This window comes from Solea solea, chromosome 4 (assembly GCF_958295425.1).
Source record: "Solea solea chromosome 4, fSolSol10.1, whole genome shotgun sequence".
In the NCBI taxonomy this organism is placed as follows: domain Eukaryota; kingdom Metazoa; phylum Chordata; class Actinopteri; order Pleuronectiformes; family Soleidae; genus Solea; species Solea solea.
In genome coordinates this window covers 21,232,978-21,252,213 of record NC_081137.1, presented here as the reverse complement: position 1 = coordinate 21,252,213, position 19,236 = coordinate 21,232,978, and the positions used below count along the sequence as shown (strand labels likewise).

The window sequence follows — 19,236 nt, the reverse complement described above, 5'->3', positions numbered from 1 at the left end:
AAACGAAATCATCACGATATTAATATATATAACATTGGGACCTAACTATCAAATGACTATAATTCCCAGAACACCTTGCGTGACACTGCTAGTCGGTGTCATCAGCCAGGCACCGGCGGCGTGGGTCTCTTGTCAAACTGTGAACTATTTCTGCTGTCTGAAGAACAGAATAATAACTAGCTGGGAACTTTTGTCAAAATGACGGTATGTCCAACGCTTTAAATATATACAGCTGCAAGTGATAAATGCGGTTTTAGTGGAAGTGGATACGTTATTTTTGCAATGTTAATACATTTACTGTAGCTTTAGCCTAAGTTAGCTAACAAGCTAGCTGTCGATCCAAGTGCCGAAAAAAAAAAGCTGACAACTGGACGAGAAATAAGCTGTTTTGTTGTTAAACACGCGTCTGCCATTACATGCTTTGATTTTCTCTTCTCATGTACTAACAGTCTCCTGTTGTGATGAAGTCATTCGTTGCTAATTGAATGTGTGTGCGTGACGTTCACCTGAAACCATCATTGTACTGTTTTTTTCTACAAGTAACCGTCATTCATCCATTTATTTTCCAGGAACGGAAAGGAACAGCAAAGTTGGACTTTCTGAGGAAGATTGAGCTAGAAATCCAGGAAAAATGGGAGAAGGAGAAGTCTTTTGAAAATGATGCGCCCTCAACAGTTGGGGAAAGCACAAAGTGAGCAGCTGTCAAGTGATGAGGAAGAACTTATTGGGGTCTTATTCAGACTGGGGTTCACAGAGTTCAAACCAAACTAGTCTGTCCTGTATCAGTTGTAAGACAGTTTATGAAAGAACATTTTAATCAGTTGTACTTAGGAATGTCAGAACAGTGCACTGTTGATGTCCTCCTATTGATGTCTGAAGCAATTATGAGGTGGCAAATTCCTGTTAACTTATGCATTGCTTTGATTGTTGTACTGTTTTTATTTATGATGGTGGAAAGGCGGCCATGTGTGGGTTATGATTTGCAGTATGCTTCATTGGACCCATGATGTTTTTTAAAAGTTTGAAATACTTGTTTTAATCGGTTGTGTTTTGTTCCCTCTAGCAAAAGCAAGTACTTTGTCACCTTCCCCTACCCTTACATGAATGGCCGTTTGCACCTTGGTCACACATTCAGCCTGTCAAAGTGTGAGGTATGTTTGCATACAGTAGCAAAAAGACACAACACTAATAAATTAACCATGTACATCTATGCTGATGATAGATAGTTAAGTTAAGTTGATGGTTTTCTTGCAGTTTGGTGTTGGTTATCAGTCCCTGAAAGGGAAGAAATGTCTCTTTCCATTTGGGCTTCACTGCACAGGAATGCCAATCAAAGTAAGTGTTTTTTTTCCCAGTTCATTATGTAAGTGTTGTATTCCTATTTATAATGCAGGGGTTATGTTTAAGTATAGTAATTGATAGTATGGCTATTTGACAAGAATTCCACAAATTACTATTTTTAGAAAAAATAAATAATATGTATTCTGTTGCTAATTATTGCTTAATCTCCCTGGTCAGTCAAAGGAAACGAAACAAAAGTGGTCCCAATATCCTTGAAAAAAGACAGGTTGAAATCCTGTAATTTATTCGACTACACATTTCCCTGGCCGCGTTCCCACATTTCCATTTCAAGGTTTTATTGCAAAAAGACATAATAAACTTTTTTTTTAAAAACATAGCGATAGATGGGGAGAGTTTATCAAAGCACACTGAATGACACATTTATGTGATAATATGCTGTGTTATGTTATTATTTAGTTTAATTGTTATTGTCTGTTTTTTGTTGTTAAAAAAAATCATTTAACCACACCTGCAGTGTCTGTCATCATACATTAATATTGTATCATCAGGCCTGTGCAGACAAGCTAAAGAGAGAGATGGAGCTGTATGGAAACCCCCCACAGTTTCCAGACGAGGAGGAAGAAGAGAAGGAAAAGCCAAAGACCTGTGACGAAATAATCATCAAGGACAAAGCAAAGGGCAAAAAGGTTGGGATTTGATAACATTTTATTTATTTTTTTCAAATTAAAAGTTTTGGGAGAAGCCACCTTTTTGTAATGTGATCTGTGTCTTCTTCCAAAAGATGGCACAGTATTTGTATCTATATATGCATACATGGTGCTAATAACTATTCAATAAATATAATAGTTCTTATTGTTTTGTGTTGTCTTACCAGCACACTTTGTTCAGTTCACATTCATTTTATTGACAACAGTGTAACTTCTCTTCTCTATTTTAGAGTAAAGCCGTTGCCAAGTCTGGATCCTCCACATTTCAGTGGGACATCATGAGGTCTCTGGGTCTGAATGACCAGGATATTACCAAGTTTGCCAATGCTGAACACTGGCTGGAGTACTTCCCTCCTCTGGCTGTTAAAGACCTCAAAAAGATGGGTGTTAAGGTAACAAAATATAATATTCTAAAGCAAGCAAACTGCCGTCTTTTCGTACCTGCTTGTTTTCGTACCCATACAAGAGAATACACAAGTTAATCTATTGTCAATTTATACAACCACTACAACCACACATTCTTGTGACACTGTCATGACATGGACTTTTTGTTTGCATGACTTATAATTACATGGATTTATTCATCATCAGGATCATTTTATCTCGCAAATAGTTTAATATTATTTTGCCTAAATCCTCGCCACAGGTGGATTGGAGGCGTTCATTCATTACCACCGATGTGAACCCCTTTTACGACTCCTTCGTCAGGTGGCATTTCATTACTCTAAAGGAGAGAAAAAAGATCATGTTTGGCAAAAGGTAGGGTTGTTTTTGAGGTTTCCTCGTGTTTTTTTTGTTTTCTTTGTGTCTTTTGGTTGACAGCATTTCTTTTTTTGCAGCTCTGAATACTCATTATTTTGGTTGCAGATACACTAACTCTGCCTTTGACCCCTCTGTAGGTACACCATCTACTCCCCCAAGGATGGGCAGCCCTGCATGGACCATGACAGGCAGACAGGAGAGGTACCTGGCTCAGTGAAATACTGTCCTAGTTTTGCAGAAATATGCTTAGATGATAAACTGTGTGTCCTACAGCAAACATTAAAATAGTCACTGTTCTCACAATGTTGCCACAGGTGTGAGACTGTCTTTTTTTGCCCTGCCCTGCAGTTTGATGCTGAGGAAAATTCCACATAATGAATTTTAGATTTAATTTCCACAATAACATTTCATTCTCATGTGTAGGGAGTTGGACCGCAGGAGTACACCCTCATCAAGATGAAGATGGTCGAGCCATTCACAGCAAAATTCAAGTCCAAAGTCTTTTACAGCAGGTAACTCATTTACTCCCAAATAATCTTATTTGGAAAGGAAACACTCTTAGTTATGTCTCTTATTTAGAAACACAATAGCTTAAACTTTGGATTCAGACAATAGTAAAGTATTAATCCTGTCCTTCCCACAGTGGTATGAAGGGTAAGAACATCTTTCTGGTCGCTGCCACTCTGAGACCAGAGACCATGTTCGGCCAGACCAACTGCTGGGTGAGACCTGACATGAAGTACGTCGCTTTTGAGACAACAAGTGGCGACATTTTCATCTCCACCAGAAGGTCTGCCAGGAACATGTCCTACCAGGGCTTCACCAAAGAGAATGGGGTGGTGCCTGTGATCATGGAAATACTGGGACAGGTAGTAATTTGTCCTTGAGCTTTTGCTAATTCAATAACTCAATTACTTTGTATGGCTATGGTGCAGGCAATCTGCAAAACTGATTCCTATAAGGTGTTTTTAATTTATAATAAGCCATCATATAACAACTTGATCTCTGAAATCAGTTCATCCATCAGTTCGTCCATAAATCCAAAGGAACATTTGAGCCAAAGTTAAAGAAGTTCCCTCAAAGCTTCTCTTAGATCTTGCATTCAGAAAGAATGAGATGGGCAAACAGACAAACCTGAGAACACAATGCCTATGCCCAAACAGAATCACGTTATTAATGCAAATATATTACAATGATAAACTATACTAGGCTCTGCATCCTTTTTGCTTCTTTGTAGGATATCCTTGGCTGTGCACTGAGTGCGCCTTTGACCTCCTATAAGATTATCTACGCTCTGCCAATGCTCACCATCAAGGAGGACAAAGGTATGGGTTCTATGGTTTTGTAAGACAGAAATATGTCGCATTACAATGTGGTTGTTAAGCATTCTTTCCTCATACCAGTCAGAATACCTTTGAATGGGAGGTTATATTACACTTTAGCGTCAGTTGACAGTTGCAGAACAGTGCAACAAAAGCTTCTTTATCCGTTTTTGAAATGAAAAATGTAATCTTGCTCTGTTGCTGTAGATAATATTTTGTGCACTGTGCTACAGCCTGCTAGTCTCAAAGTAACAGTCCACAGTCAACAGAGTTATACAAATCTGTTTTGCTGCTGTGTTAAAGAATGAAAGTGGTGACTGCTTTTTGTATCATGCATCTGAATGACTAAGTAATAATGGCAGAATTCCATAATCGATAAGAACCTTTCATGTCTAGTGTGCCATACCGAGTTGAGAGTGAGAATATGCACAGGTGGTGGTAGTGGACATTTTTAGTTCTTGGCTTTGTATAATGTGTCTTACGGTGTAATTTTTAAAGCATTAATACCTTTCGTGCATTGGCCTTCTGTATGTTTTACCTAGGTACTGGTGTAGTTACCAGTGTCCCTTCAGACGCTCCCGATGACATTGCAGCTCTCAGGGACATCAAGAAAAAACAGGTGAGGTAGCAGAATGTAAACTTCTAATGCAATTTGCTGAAGTGTCACCAATCAAAGACACTTGCGTCGTTTAAGCCCATCCTACATTTTGAATTGAATTCACATTTTTTGCTTGAATTTCCAAGGCCCTACGTGAGAAGTATGGAATTGAGGACAAGATGGTGCTGCCTTTTGAACCGGTAAGATAATATGTTGAAGTCTTTTAGTTGTGAACAGTTCTAGTGAAAATACATATATATGAATCAAAATATTTGTCCCCCCCATTCATGTGCAAATGTTAGGTCCCTATCATAGAGATTCCAGGATATGGGAACCTTTCAGCTCCGCTGGTGTGTGATGAGCTGAAGATCCAGAGCCAGAATGACAAAGAAAAGCTGGCCGAGGCCAAGGAGAAAGTCTACCTGAAAGGCTTTTATGAAGGGGTGAGTCAACGTGGTTAACAAGCAAAACGCAGCTTCAGAGTTGAGCAAATCTGCAAAAACCCCATGTGGATTCTTCTCGAGGTTTGAAACCTGTATGATTTATCTCCTCGGTGATTCATACCTTAAGGCTTGACTAAATTATTAATTAGCCAGCAATTAGTTATGTGTTGCCCACACACAGTTTGAGCCCGTCTGATGGAAAATTGTGTGCTTAAGAGCATGCTGATTTTGTGAAGTAGTATTCACTCACACAGAGACACGTTGATCAGTTTTTTAAATTCTTAATTTTCTGAATTTTACTGTCACGTCATTATATTGGTCATCATGTTGAAAATGACAAAATAAGCTGCTTTCACTGTCGCAAGACAGCAGATTTAGGATATATAGGAATTTAGATGAAGGCACAATATGCCACTGCAGACCATGCATTAGCATTCATCATGTGTATGATCATAGGTGATGATATAAATGACATGTCTGTGTTCTTGTTTCAGATAATGCTGGTTGATGGCTACAAGGGGCAGAAGGTCCAGGATGTCAAGAAGCCTATCCAGAAGATGATGGTGGAGAGGGTGAGACGTTATCCAATATAAAAATTCACAATTATAAAAATTACAATGTAAAATACTGACTTCATACTGATTGTGTTGGTTTGTTTCATATGTAACCTGTCACAGGGTGAGGCCATGATCTACATGGAGCCAGAAAAACAGGTGATGTCACGTTCAGCTGACGAATGTGTCGTGGCTCTCTGTGACCAGTGGTAAGTGCAATGTGAATTTTCGTCATCAAAAAATGTGGGTTGTTCATGGGTTGTTGCAAGAAACTATTTGACTTCCATGGTTAGAAAAAATGTATGGCAGTATGAAAGTGGAATTCACATGATTATGCTTTTTGCATTACTTCAGAGGCTGTATCATTGTTAAATGTGTTGCATTAATTCAAAACAAGTATTTCCAATTGAAGAATTATAGTCTGAGCCTTTTTTCCATCTGTCGCAGGTATTTGGACTATGGTGATGCTGAGTGGAAGCAGCAGGCCAATGAAGCCCTCAAGTCTTTGGAAACGTAGGTCATCAACCTCACAAACTGAAGTTTATCATACTTTACTCTTCATCAGGGTTCTTATGAAGATCTGAAAAATATGCATTGTATAAAATACTAAGGGAGTTTTAGGGAGTAATTTGTCTGAGGGGACAAATAATAGCACCCAGTCCCTGTGTTACTGTGTAGTAATTCTCTAATATGTGTAATGTTGTACAACCCTACAGATTTTGTGACGAGACCAGGAGAAATTTTGAAGCAACTTTGGCCTGGCTGCAGGAACACGCCTGCTCTCGTACCTATGGACTTGGTAAGTGATTTCCTCTATGGCCCCTGTGTGTCAGGATTGCAACTTTAACTTTATTTGTTTGACGCTGCTGTTATCATCACTTCATTCTAAACCAAACGCATTTCTTGTATTTGGATTAAAGATTTTATCCTGCCATGAATAAACACAACCTTCTTGTGACTGATGTTTATACTGCATAGTTATTTTATGGTCCATAGATGGCGACAGAGGATTGATGATAAAGCAGCTTGCAACATGTTGCCTTTCTACTTCTACAGAAATGGATGCAGACTGAATGGCAGCTGGTTTACAGTACATTCTAGTGCAGTACAGTCTAGGCATGTTGTGAAATACTGTAGAAATGTCCTCTTACATTTTCAGAATGTAAGACATACGTTTCTAACAGCTTACTAGAGAACCATGTTTTATTGTTAGGTGTAGGTTGTGAAGATTCCTTTCCCGTAAATCCACAAATGTCATTCATTCACTCAAAGTTCTTTCTCTACATACAGAAAAAAACCTTGAGCCAAATACTGCAAATGTAACAGACGTACTGTTAAAATAAATAAATAATTTATAAATTATCGGTATGATTTTCTTTGGTAACACAGTGTTGGATTCAAATGTGTGATAAGGTGCATTCATTTATTTATGTTGCATCAAAAATTCAACCTTTAATCTTTATCATGCTTCATCAAGCTTCATCTTGCTTGTAATTGGAATTCACTAAATGCGCTCAGTGCGGTCTCCCTGCACCCATGAACATGGTTTCAGTGCATTTTAAAATGAAGTAGTTTGATTTTCATAACCTTTTCTCCAACTTGTGTTGCTCCAAATTTCAAGAAAATAACAATTTGAGCAAAAGTCGCAAAAGAGGGGAAAAAAGGTTGTGTCTGTAAAAACAACAGTTTGCCCATGTTTTGTGGCTGAGCGTAGTTCATTTGACGACAAAGATTTTTCCTTTCAGCTTGTTCGCCAAGGATTACCCAATAAATCCCATAATTTATCCCATTGTTTTGGTGTTTTTCTTGGCACCAGCTTGTTGGGGTGAAAAACACAACATAAGATCATGACAGTGCAGTGGAGATAACAAGTGCCTTTCATAATTTGGTCTCTTTCACTTTACCCTCTTTCATGATTATGCATCTCTGTATGTGTGGTTTCCTGGTTACCATAGGAACGCGGCTGCCTTGGGATGAGCAGTGGCTGATTGAGTCACTATCAGACTCCACCATCTACATGGCTTACTACACTGTGGCCCACCTTCTCCAGGGAGGTGTGCTCAATGGACAGGGAGCTTCACCGCTGAGCATCAGGTATTGACGTACACACACTCAAACAGCACACACATGCCTACTCATCAAAGTAAGCAGTGATTAAACCTTAATTGGTGCACTCTCTTAAGGTTGAAGTACATTTTCTGCTTTATAGTATTTTATTAAATATGAAAAAAACCTTATTTAATATCAAATACAGAATTTCAGGAATATTTTACTTATATTCTTAGTGTTCATTATTGCACAGTGTTCATTATTTTCAGGTATCTTCTTTATGCAGCACTGAGATAAAATATTGAAGGGAAGTAAACACTGTCAGACTACGTAGTACAAAAAATGCAATACAAACAATTCCTAGTCACAGACTCTCCTCACCTCAGTCGGTACATCCTTGATCATAACCCAACTCATTTTTTTTTTTTTTTTTACAGGCCAGAGCAGATGACCAAAGAAGTGTGGGACTTTATCTTCTTTAAGACATCTCCTTTCCCCAAGACTGACATCCCCAAAGAGAACCTACAGAAGCTGAGGAGGGAGTTCGAGTACTGGTACCCCGTGGACGTCCGTGTGTCTGGCAAGGATTTGGTCCCCAACCACCTGTCTTATTACCTGTACAACCATGTGGCTATGTGGCCCAAAGACAAGTGAGTTTGTGCAAAATTCTCACTTACATAAAATGTAATTTACAACAATCACGTGATCAATTTATTTTTTTTTTATTTTTTTTTATTGTAATTTCTTTTACATTTAATTTGATACTAATCTGAAGATTCTCAACTACAGTGAGAAGTGGCCACAAGCAGTGCGAGCCAATGGACATCTTCTCCTTAACTCTGAAAAGGTATGGCAAACATGAACAGTGTCAAATATTAACCAGCATATGTTTATTGGAACAAAACGATTCCAACTGATGGATAAACTTCTTGTAGATATGAAACCTTAGTAAGTTATGACATTGTTGATATATATATTTTTTAAACTACTCTTCTCATGTGCCAGAAGTTGACAAATGTTTGATATAAAAAAAAAATTAATTACTGTGTGCTGTTGATTTACAGTTGCCTTTCTTTGAAATAGATTTGAACACAGTCTGTCACACGATGCTTTAATTCCTCTGTGCTTTGTAATGAATTTAGTCATACTTGGGTGGGCGTACTTGACAGACTCTCACTGCTAACATCTGTTTGTCTCTTTACCAGATGTCCAAATCAACTGGAAACTTCCTCACTCTAAGCCAAGCCATTGACAAGTTTTCAGCAGATGGTATGTTCAGATTTTATTTCAATCAGTCTCCTTTATTTCCTTTCTTTGTTTTATTTGCTCTACCTCCTTTTATGATTTTGGTTTTCAATATTTCCGTCATATTTGACTGAAATGTGGGAGAAAGAACTGCGTCAGGTATGCATTTTAAGGTTATAACGTTCTTTCATAGTGCGTGGGCCATTAACGCTTGATTACGCTATAAAAATCTTATACCCTCTTGTGAAGTTAATTAGAAAACGCCCCATCTTCATAAGTGGATGGATATAAGTGTTGATTTTGGGTGCTGTGAGCCATTCTTATGTCAGATGTCTGCAAGGTAATTATGTCTGCTATAATAAAGGTGTAATCTGTGAGGCAGTATATATTCAGTATGATCGCTCAACTGAAACAAATGAATGTCCAACATGTTCCGATTAGTGATGCAATCGTGTATGATCGTCTTTCCAGCAAAGCAGTTCCCGCTGCTGCATTGGCCTCCACCGGACGACGGTTTCACTAAAAAACAATCAAATATTTCTCAAAGGAAAGCTTAAACACGAGGTGGAGAGTGATGTATAGTGGCAGGATTGTTTTCTGAAAGTGTAATCTGTGGGGGGCTGTGAGTAAACTTTTATATCCATCCTTCCTGCCCTTGGAGTATCTGAACTAGTCAGTCTGTCCCATCTAGATTCTTTCAATGTTGCGACGTAGCTGAATAATCACAGATGTGAATGTTTTGTGTCTAGAAGTGGTCTCACCTTGGGAGAAGGCAAAACCTCCATGGCCTGACTGCAGACTTCCTGTCTAAGAGCGTGGCTATATCTCTGCAGGATATTTGAAGTTTTAGTATTCCACCAAGTCTGTGAACTTCACCTGGTTTTTTGCAGTAGAGAGAGTAGAAAAGCCAATTTCAGTTTATCAGAAGATCAAGGAGACCTGTAAACATTGGGCATGTAAGGTTTTTGTTCTGAAATGTTAACCATCATTTAGCTTCAAACATATCACATCTGCTGTTCTTCCTTCTACTTCCTGATGTTTCAACACAACTCACCATTTCTTCTCACAGGTATGCGTTTGGCTCTGGCCGATGCCGGCGACACAGTGGAAGATGCCAACTTCGTAGAAACCATGGCTGACGCAGGCATCCTGCGTCTGTACACCTGGGTGGAGTGGGTGAAGGAGATGATTGCCAACCAGAACAACCTGAGAACAGGACCTGCTGACACCTTCAACGACCGGGTCTTTGCCAGGTAGATGTCCAATTTTATGTAATGAAACAGTTACCAAGATTTAGAGCTCATATCAATTATAGTCAAATGTTCCCATTAAGCAAGGCTGAGTGCAGGGGTTTTTGTGTTGGTAACCACCTTACCAAATTTGAGTGAAGTTGCTAAGTGTTTAAAAATGAGGTTTTAAATCATGTGAAATTCAGCTTGATTCTCTGCTCTGAGACGGTCGGAGCGTGGCCTCTCCAGCCGCTGCACACACTCGCACATAATTCTTCTACCCACTCAAGTGTTTGTACAGAATATTATTACAAACACTCCATGATAACATGTTGAGAAGCAACATTTTAACCATTTTGGTAGTTTAACCAAAACTACCAAAATGAACAGAACTAGTTTAGCAGCAGTCCTCCACCTTCTCTTCCTCTTCCTTTTTCTCAGCAGCACCTGCAGCCTCACAGCAGGAGACTGATCTTCTCTCTGTTCTTCTCTACTTAATTTCCTTGTCTTTAGGACATTTATGTCATGTGACAGAGCTTTTCTGTGTGTTTTTACATCCAAGTAAGTCACATTTTGTTAGGTAAGACATCTCCGCTTGCAAACCAAAGGCAGTCGTGTAGGCAGGTGCTGTTACGCACAGCAAACAGACAAAGCGCTGATAAAGTGTGCCAAGGGTTTTTATATTTTTTTTTCACATGTTCTCAGCCACTATTTTCTAACATATATAATGTGAATTTAAAATTCTGAATTTGCTTTAATAATGTTGGAAAATGAATGGCACAGTGACTTTTGAAGACAAATTGAAACGGCTTGTTCTGTTTAGTGAGATGAATGCAGGCATCTTGAAGACTGAGCAGCACTACGACAGGATGATGTTTAAGGAGGCTCTGAAGAGTGGCTTCTTTGAATTTCAGGTAAATAAAACACCCTTATTAGAACAATGCTCTCTGTTTCTGTATTTATATAAAAAAAAAAAGATACATGGTGATTAAAAAGGCTGAGGATTCAAATCTCATTCTGAGCATGTGGTGCATTCACTAGATTAAACATTTGTTTGTGAATGGTATAAAAACTATTTTTAAACTGTTGGATGTTTGTCTGAGCAGGCAGCCAAAGACAAGTACCGTGAGTTGACCATCGAAGGCATGCACAGAGACCTCGTCTTCCAGTTCATAGAGAAACAAACTCTGCTGCTGGCCCCTATCTGCCCACACCTTTGTGAATACACCTGGGGTCTGTTGGGAAAGGTGAGATTAACATACTCCAGATTTGACATTATACTTGTGTGTTCTGAATTTCTTTTAAATCTGTTTTTTTTTGTTATCCTCTCCACATTTGTCTTTCAACATTGTCTACCTTGTATAGTTTCTGTCAATACAAAAGTATGTGAGATACAGATACAGTATGTGAGATTACATTTCCTGGTTACACAACCTGGATGAAAACAATAGAGGCACACAGGCTTCATATATTCCTGCAGCTCTGCCAGTCCCAGTGCTAGTTGCCTGTGTGAAATGGCTACGAACACACATTTTCCCTCTGTTTTCATTTCATGTCCACCCGGAGCTTGTTTTAACACTGTGGACTGTTTTTTTTTTTCCTCTTATCAGTATTGAAGGAATACACACTCTGTTGAACACTCCTCACGGTGCAGAGAGCCAAGAATATTTTTAACACTCCAATTTATGAATATGAAAGGGGTGCTGCCGCACTGTAGATGGGTTTTTCAGTTGTCGCTTAGCAACAACAAAAGCCCTACAAACAGTGTTCTTTCCACTCGTGTGTTCAGCACTGCCGGTTTAAGACCTAAGAGGCACTCATTGGACACATTGGAAGACACAATAGTGTGCGGTTTGCACACGTGTCCGGTTAATGTTGTGTGTGCCTAATTTTGTTATGAAGCTGCTGTAACCTCCAGCTGTGTAGTGTAATTGGTTTTAAAACCTCCTGTGGGCACTCAAACTGCAAAGGAAAAGAAAACTTGAAATGCTCAATCAACAGTCTCTCCTTATCAATACCCTTATCACACTTGACCTTTCTCTCTCCCTGATAGACTGGTTCTGTAACAAAGGCGTCGTGGCCCGTGGCAGGACCAGTCGACGAGATTTTGATTCGTTCCTCTCAGTACCTGATGGAGACGGCACACGACCTCCGACTGAGACTCAAAGCGTACTTGCTTCCCCCAAAAAGCAAGGTAAAAATATGTGTTGTGTTGTTGTTTCACATACACTACTACCACTCTATCATCTTGTAATGGTTTATTGTCCTTTGTCTCTCAGGTATTGTGTAATGGTTTCATTGTTGTTTGATGGGCAGCACAATGAGGCTGGAAAAAAGCAGAGTAAGAAGCTTGAAAACGTCAGGAAGTAGAGTTGTCACGTCTGAATCTAGTGTATAATCAGGATATCAAGTGTTTTTAAATCACTTATTGAATTATGTATGTGTAGATATAATGAGACAAAACTCTGTCATTTTATACTTTACATCCCTGGGAGTGGATAAAAAGCAGTTTTTCCATAAAAATGAGGTCTACCTGAAACCTGATCTCAGTTTTTTAATTCCATGGTCAGTTTATCTCCTTTTTTGTAAAGTGCAACAGTCACATCACCCCAGTCCACAACATCTAGACCATGCAGACTGGAGGACGGAGCCAACCCCCCAACCCCCCCCCCCCATTAATATTTTCTGCAGAAATACACATAAAGTTCTGAACCTAATTATACTGACCTTGTTGGAAGGATCCGAAATATGCCAGAGAGAAGAGCCCAGTATGTTTTTGGGCAAAACCAGATTATTTACTAAGAATTGGAAATGTTTTCTCTGAAGTCTGTTGTCACCTTCTGTCTGAGCCATGGCACCCTGTGTCATTTTGGAGACATTATTAACTTCGTTTTGTCTTTACAGCAGAAAAGCTGATTATATTGTTTAATAACAGGTTGGCAATTCAATAACTTGTCATACCCCTATTGTTGCTGGAAGAAAAGCAAACAAGTATTTACAAGCTTTGAAACCTGTAGCCTGTATCTTGTGCTCCCTTACGGCTGCTATTGATTTGATGCCATGTTTTGGTGCCGTGGTTGCAAATGGGAGTATTGATTGAAATATGATTGTACAAATCAACTAATATGTATTTTGAAAGATAATTTCACAAAAAAATAATTCTTCAGGGATTGTGTTTGCAGCTTATTTCACAAACAAAATCCATCATGTGTTTTGTTCAAACATGAATATCCTCACCTGAGTCATAGATAATGTAATGATATTTCATTATTATAAATACCCATAGAGCAGTTATCTCAAATTTTCAAAATGTTTGATTTATGTAGATGATATTAATTAAAACATACTGGCATGCATACAGTATACAACCAGAGCAGACCTGACAGCTGTCATGTACAATAAGTTCACAGATGCCCACACAAGGAACAAAACATTCTTCTTGATTGATCCAAATGCACAGTTTGCTTGTCAGCTTGAGTATATGGATTGTTTGTTTTATTATAGGGCACACATAGATTGATCTGAAATGTTTCCTTTTACACCAACAGAAAGGAGACTCAAAGCCTCCAGCCAAGCCTTCTCACTGCAACATCTATGTTGCCAAGACCTACCCTCCATGGCAGCACAGTGCACTGTCCCTGCTCGGCAAGCACTACAAGGTGAGAAACAAACAAAACAGCCTAACTAGGGCTGGGTATCGTGACTGGATTCTTGAATCAATTAAATTCCAATTCACAAGGTCCTGATTCAATTAGACTTCCAATTAGATTTGATTTCATATCTGTTCATTTGGAGATACTTCAGTTTCCGTACCAATGTGCTGTATTATAAGGATCTGTACTGAACTGACACCAACATAGTTACAATTCAATATTTATTAATTATTAAAGATGATCGCACAGTGCAATTCTACAGTAATTCAAACTTGAAAAAAATCACTTTGAGTTAAAAATATACAGCCTAGAAGCCCAGTTTGAAATAACTACCAAGTTGTCCAGGAGAGGGCGCTGTGATTGCAGCTTATGCCCTCTCTGCTCATCAGAAGTAGACAAAAAGCGATGTTATGTTGTTTTGAGGAAAACAGACAAACAGATCGTCTTTGGTAGATGCCATAGTTGGTGAAATAGTTAATGTAAATGATGATGTCTTTTTGTGTTACCCACTCTGTCTCTGTCTTAACTGTCTTTTTCTTTTTTCTTGTCTGTCTATCCAGAACAACAACGGCAGCCTTCCAGACAACAAAGTTATAGCGACTGAGCTCGGAGCCCTCCCTGAACTGAAGAAATACATGAAGAGAGTCATGCCTTTTGTAGCCATGATCAAGGTATGTTTGAAGGCAAGAGAGGACACACCACAAACATGTTTTGTGTGTCTGTGTAAAGGATTGTTGCATCCACCCAACTCAAACAAAACCTCTTTTGTGTCATATGCCAAAGTGTAGCCGATATGATAAAACTTGAACAACAAACGTTTTTTTCCTGCTTAAGCTTTTAAGCTTAGCTTTATTGCAATCAAAACATATACCTGGTATCAATTCTTAAGTACATTTAAAGTCAAGACACGGACCGTCATCAGGAAGATGCTTATTAACATTTTAGATGTCTCATCTCAAAGGTGCTCAGGGCCTGGTTCATGTGTTCCATTCGTCTCTGCAGTGATCAATAACAGTGAAACTAATAAATAGTCATGAGTGTAGTTTATGTCCACACTTTTGTTTTTCATGCGGGTCATTCATCTTTTAAGTGGCTTACTCTCTTGCTGCTTTTCTGGGTTCATGGTTTGTTTTGGCATCTTTTTTGCTCTGAGAGCCTTTTTTCCTTAATCTTGAGGCAGAATCAGCATGACAATGAACATTCAGAATAATACTGAATTATTAAACCAAATGTTTTCAGCAGGTGGATAAAACATTAGATGTCCTCTTATTCTAATTGCTGGCATGTTGTAGAAAATTGAATCTGAATAGTTTAACTTGTTGAAGTTTAGTTTTTTAGGAATTTAAGTTCTTTGCTAAACTGTTTGGGTTCTCCTTTGTGTTGTGTAGGAGAACTTGGAGAAGAATGGGCCCAGGGTTTTGGATCTAGAGCTGGAGTTTGACGAGCGAACAGTCCTCACGGAGAACCTGGTCTACTTAACCAATTCTTTGGAGGTGTGTTGAGTAATTATCTGCCTTATTTTTAACATAATGGGGTTTGCATTTCTGTGAACCAAGAGCTAAAAATAAAGGTTGTCATGTATCACATTTTTTCCTTAGTTGGTTTACATTTATAAATCCTACATTTGTCAAGCTATAACATTTGTTTACATAAGTTGATAAAATCCTTAGCTCAGCTGTTGATCAGAAAAGAGCTTGATACCTAAGCACAGAAGCTTATCTAAGTCAAAAGCTGAAACCCTAAGATATGTTTGTGAACCCAACACAGATTTAACCACAGAGAAGAAAAAAAACACTAATCTCTTAATTCAAATTCCCATGTGTCTGATCGATCATAGCAAGGGGATGATGTGCCACACAAAAGCCACCAAATCTGTCTTTTGTGAAACAAACACAATCACCTTGAAAAGTGGCAGCACACATAAATCATGAGCAGAGATATGGTTTGAATGGTTTGAGAATTTTCTCTATGGACGTCTTTCTGTGCATTAAAAAACAAGTCTCTGTTGAATTCAAACCAACCTTATCCACATTGTTCTGTGAAAGATGTTTAGCATTTTCTGTGGAAAATGGCGGAATATAGAAAGTTCTCTACAATCCTTTCACTCGGCGCCCTCACACTGACACACATCACTGACCCTCTTCTTCTCATCAATTCGGCTCTACAGTTGGAGCAGATAGACATCTTGTTTGCATCTGAGGCTGACGACAAAGTGAAGGAGGACTGTTGCCCCGGGAAACCATTCTGTGTTTTCAGATCAGAGGTAATTTCTCTTGGCTGCGTTGGCTGCTCTCAAAACTGTCTTTGTGAATGTCAGAGGACAGATGTAAGTGTGATTTTGATATTGGCGGTGAGGTGCCAGTGCAGAGGCCAAATGACACTAAAAGACAATACCTTTCCCAGCCAGAGCTTATTCATCCTGTCACCATCTGGCAGGCACTGCAGATCTAACCGCTGCTGTACCACCAGACTACAGCAATTTCTTTCCACGGGCTGTGACTGTCTTTATCCTGCACACTTTCATGACTTCATTATTTTTTGATGACTTCATTATTTATTAATTCTTTGCTATAACTTGTTCTTTGTAAGAAGCACAAAAGGACTACATTTGTCATTTCATTATACGATTGTGGGTAGCATAGTAATTTGCTTCTTGAATCTCTTTCATTCTCATGTCACTTTTTAATTTTTCCTCTGTTGCGTATTTGCTTTAATATTTTTCTTCCCTGTGTGTTGTGTGATTGTGTGCATCTCTTTGCCTTGTCACTGAATTGTTCTTGTCATTCTTTCGACTGCCCAGCCTGGAGTGTGCGTGTCCCTCGTCAACCCTCAGCCGTGCAACGGCATGTTTTCCACGAAGATTGATTTGCGGCACGGGGACAGCAGAGACAGCATCGTCCGCAGACTATGCAAGGTCAACAGACTCATTAAAGGTTAGTAAGACAAATAGATTTGCATTATGAATTCATTAACTGTGTTTAGGACCCAACGTCCAATGAATATTGGACTCAAAGTGGATTCAAATATTTTAAACTTGTTTTAGTTGAAGGTTTAGAAGAGGTCATATTAGATTATAAGTGTGTGCACACACTGTCTTTTTAGTGGGAAAAGGCATTTTACACACACATTATTCAACTGAAGTCAAATAATTCTGATCCTGTGTGTTCTTTCTAATCATTGTTCACAAATAGAGGACCCAGTCCTTGTTAATGTGACATTATGCCAACAACGTTAAATAGAAATAAGGTTTCCTTATTTTACTAGTTTATTAGTCATCAAAGCCTATCTATTTTCTTTATATGAGGACAATTTAAATCCTTGACCCTGTATTATATTCGCATAAGCAAATTAAAGCTTAAAATATGGTGCCTTTTTAAATATATCTCACATTTAAAAAGAGAAATGTAATCATCACACATAGCTATTAAAAATAAACTGAATAGATGCAATGTGTGGAAAAAACGAGACGGCCTGTTTGGTTTAACTATAAAAACTGTAAATGTGCCCTATTTATTGTGACGGATAGCTTTTGTGCTGCAACAGTAAGATCACTATAAAAACAGTAGTGGTGCTCATATCGCATACTTGGGGAACCTTTGCAGAAATATATTAGCTTATAAGTGGTGCATTAGGAATAATACAGAATATGCAGTTAAAGACGTTGTCCCTGTGTAAATATACAGTACATTCAAAATACTATGGAGGCAATTGAGTGCAGTTGGTAACAGCAGATATTGTTTTCTTCTACGTTCCTCTTAGATTATTACTCCACCATGCTTTCAGCTCTCTTACGGACTTTGCTTTTTAGTTGCTACCCATTGTCTTTTGATTAATTAGTGATTTATTTTTGGGGAATATTACATTAAGACCAGTACAGCACATGACCCACTTAGCTTGTTAGTTTGTCTTCCCATCACTCCCCTACTTTCGCCTCAAATTTCTGTCCTTGGTTCTCAGTTTTCTTTTTATCCAGTATTGACGTCCTTCTCTCCACTCTTCCTGTCTCTCCTCTAACTTTGCCCCCTTCCCTGCCACCAGACATGTCAAGAGTGAAGTTGATGAGGTATGAGGACCCCATACTGGGGCCACGTCGGGTGCCTGTCCTGGGACAGGAGGAACAGGGCAAACTGCCCATCTCCAGCAAGTCAGTGTTCAGCATCAATCTGGAGGAGAAGAAGGTCACTCTGGCTGATAATGGCCTCACTGTGGACATAGGGGACACTCTGGTTTATTTAGTTCAGTAGAGTAGCAGTCACTCGCTGAAGAACACACACAGGCACGGGGGGTTCAGCAGTGGATCATTTTGTGAAGGGTTTTAATTCATCAAGAAATGCCAGACAATTGGCAATTTTTGTTCAAAGCCATAGAACGCCGGCTCAAAATTGTACATGCATCGTATCATTAGTCCTTCTGTTCCTGCACCATTTCACTGCAACACTCTAACTTGCGTTAGATCCGAAAGCTCGTCGTTTGTTGTGTCAGTGGATTTTTAGATGCGAAACAAAAACAATAATGTTATAGTTTTAAACAAAGTCGGAATCAATAAGCAACATCATGAAAAACAGAATATTACAAAATACCTCAATGATTCAGTTCTTTCTTTTCTCTCGCTGCTGAATGCTGCCGTAGGGAATATCTGAATCTAATGGGACCTTCTATCTTTTTTCGATAACTCTTCCAGTTGTGAATTCAGATCTGGGTTTAATCTGAGCAAAAGAACACAGATTTGAGATTTTATAACCCACTCTAACAACTGAAGTTCAGCACTTACGACCTGATAATCACAGAATTTCATCTAAATAGTGTAACCAAAAAATAATGATACAATTTGCAAAATATCCCTGACTCCACTCCCAATTTCTTGCTATAGGAGTTTCAAACCCAGATTTGTATTGTCTTTTCATTGTCTCCAAGGTTAAAGTTGAATTTTGTACGTTTTTTTTTCTCTGTGGGCCATTTCCTTGTCTGATGTAGTACATTAAAGTAACTATTTGTATAATCAAGTGGTTGAATAATGTTTTGTTTTATTTTTCCCCAAAAGGCAATGAACAACCGTCTACTACCATATTCTGTTTTGTTGCCGACCAACCACTTGGTATTATGTTAACACATCGGGAGACTTCCTTCCCCTGCATCTCCCCCCCCCCACGCCTGTTGTTTTCATATAGATGGTAATTTTGCTGCTGTGATGTTTTACACATCGGAGGTAAGGAACATCGTTCCCTTAGCCTGTCAGACAGCTTTCACTGTTTTTCTCAGTGTGGGTGGCACATGTCTGACTTGTGCTTTTCCAGAGAAACATAATAAACCCATTGAAAAATCCAGCCTCTTTCTGTTGTTTCTCCTCTGTGCTGTGTTATTTATTCTGAGGG

At 38.8% G+C, this 19,236-nt stretch overlaps 1 protein-coding gene across 1 annotated transcript; it reads left to right on the top strand.

Annotated features, from left to right (window-relative positions):
• The first annotated feature begins 80 nt into the window (after positions 1-80).
• LOC131458815 (leucine--tRNA ligase, cytoplasmic-like) lies at positions 81-19,188 on the top strand. Its single transcript, XM_058628098.1, has 32 exons — positions 81-204; positions 570-691; positions 1,064-1,151; positions 1,255-1,335; positions 1,851-1,988; positions 2,240-2,401; positions 2,656-2,768; positions 2,909-2,972; positions 3,195-3,283; positions 3,415-3,640; positions 4,009-4,096; positions 4,636-4,712; positions 4,838-4,891; positions 4,994-5,134; positions 5,629-5,706; positions 5,812-5,897; positions 6,136-6,201; positions 6,405-6,487; positions 7,644-7,782; positions 8,175-8,387; positions 8,527-8,584; positions 8,943-9,006; positions 10,052-10,235; positions 11,035-11,125; positions 11,318-11,458; positions 12,265-12,405; positions 13,760-13,870; positions 14,425-14,535; positions 15,253-15,357; positions 16,032-16,127; positions 16,665-16,797; positions 17,903-19,188. The coding sequence occupies exons 1-32, from the start codon at positions 199-201 to the stop codon at positions 18,106-18,108; spliced, it is 3,555 nt and encodes a 1,184-aa protein (XP_058484081.1). The 5' UTR covers positions 81-198; the 3' UTR covers positions 18,109-19,188.
• The last annotated feature ends 48 nt before the right edge of the window (positions 19,189-19,236 follow it).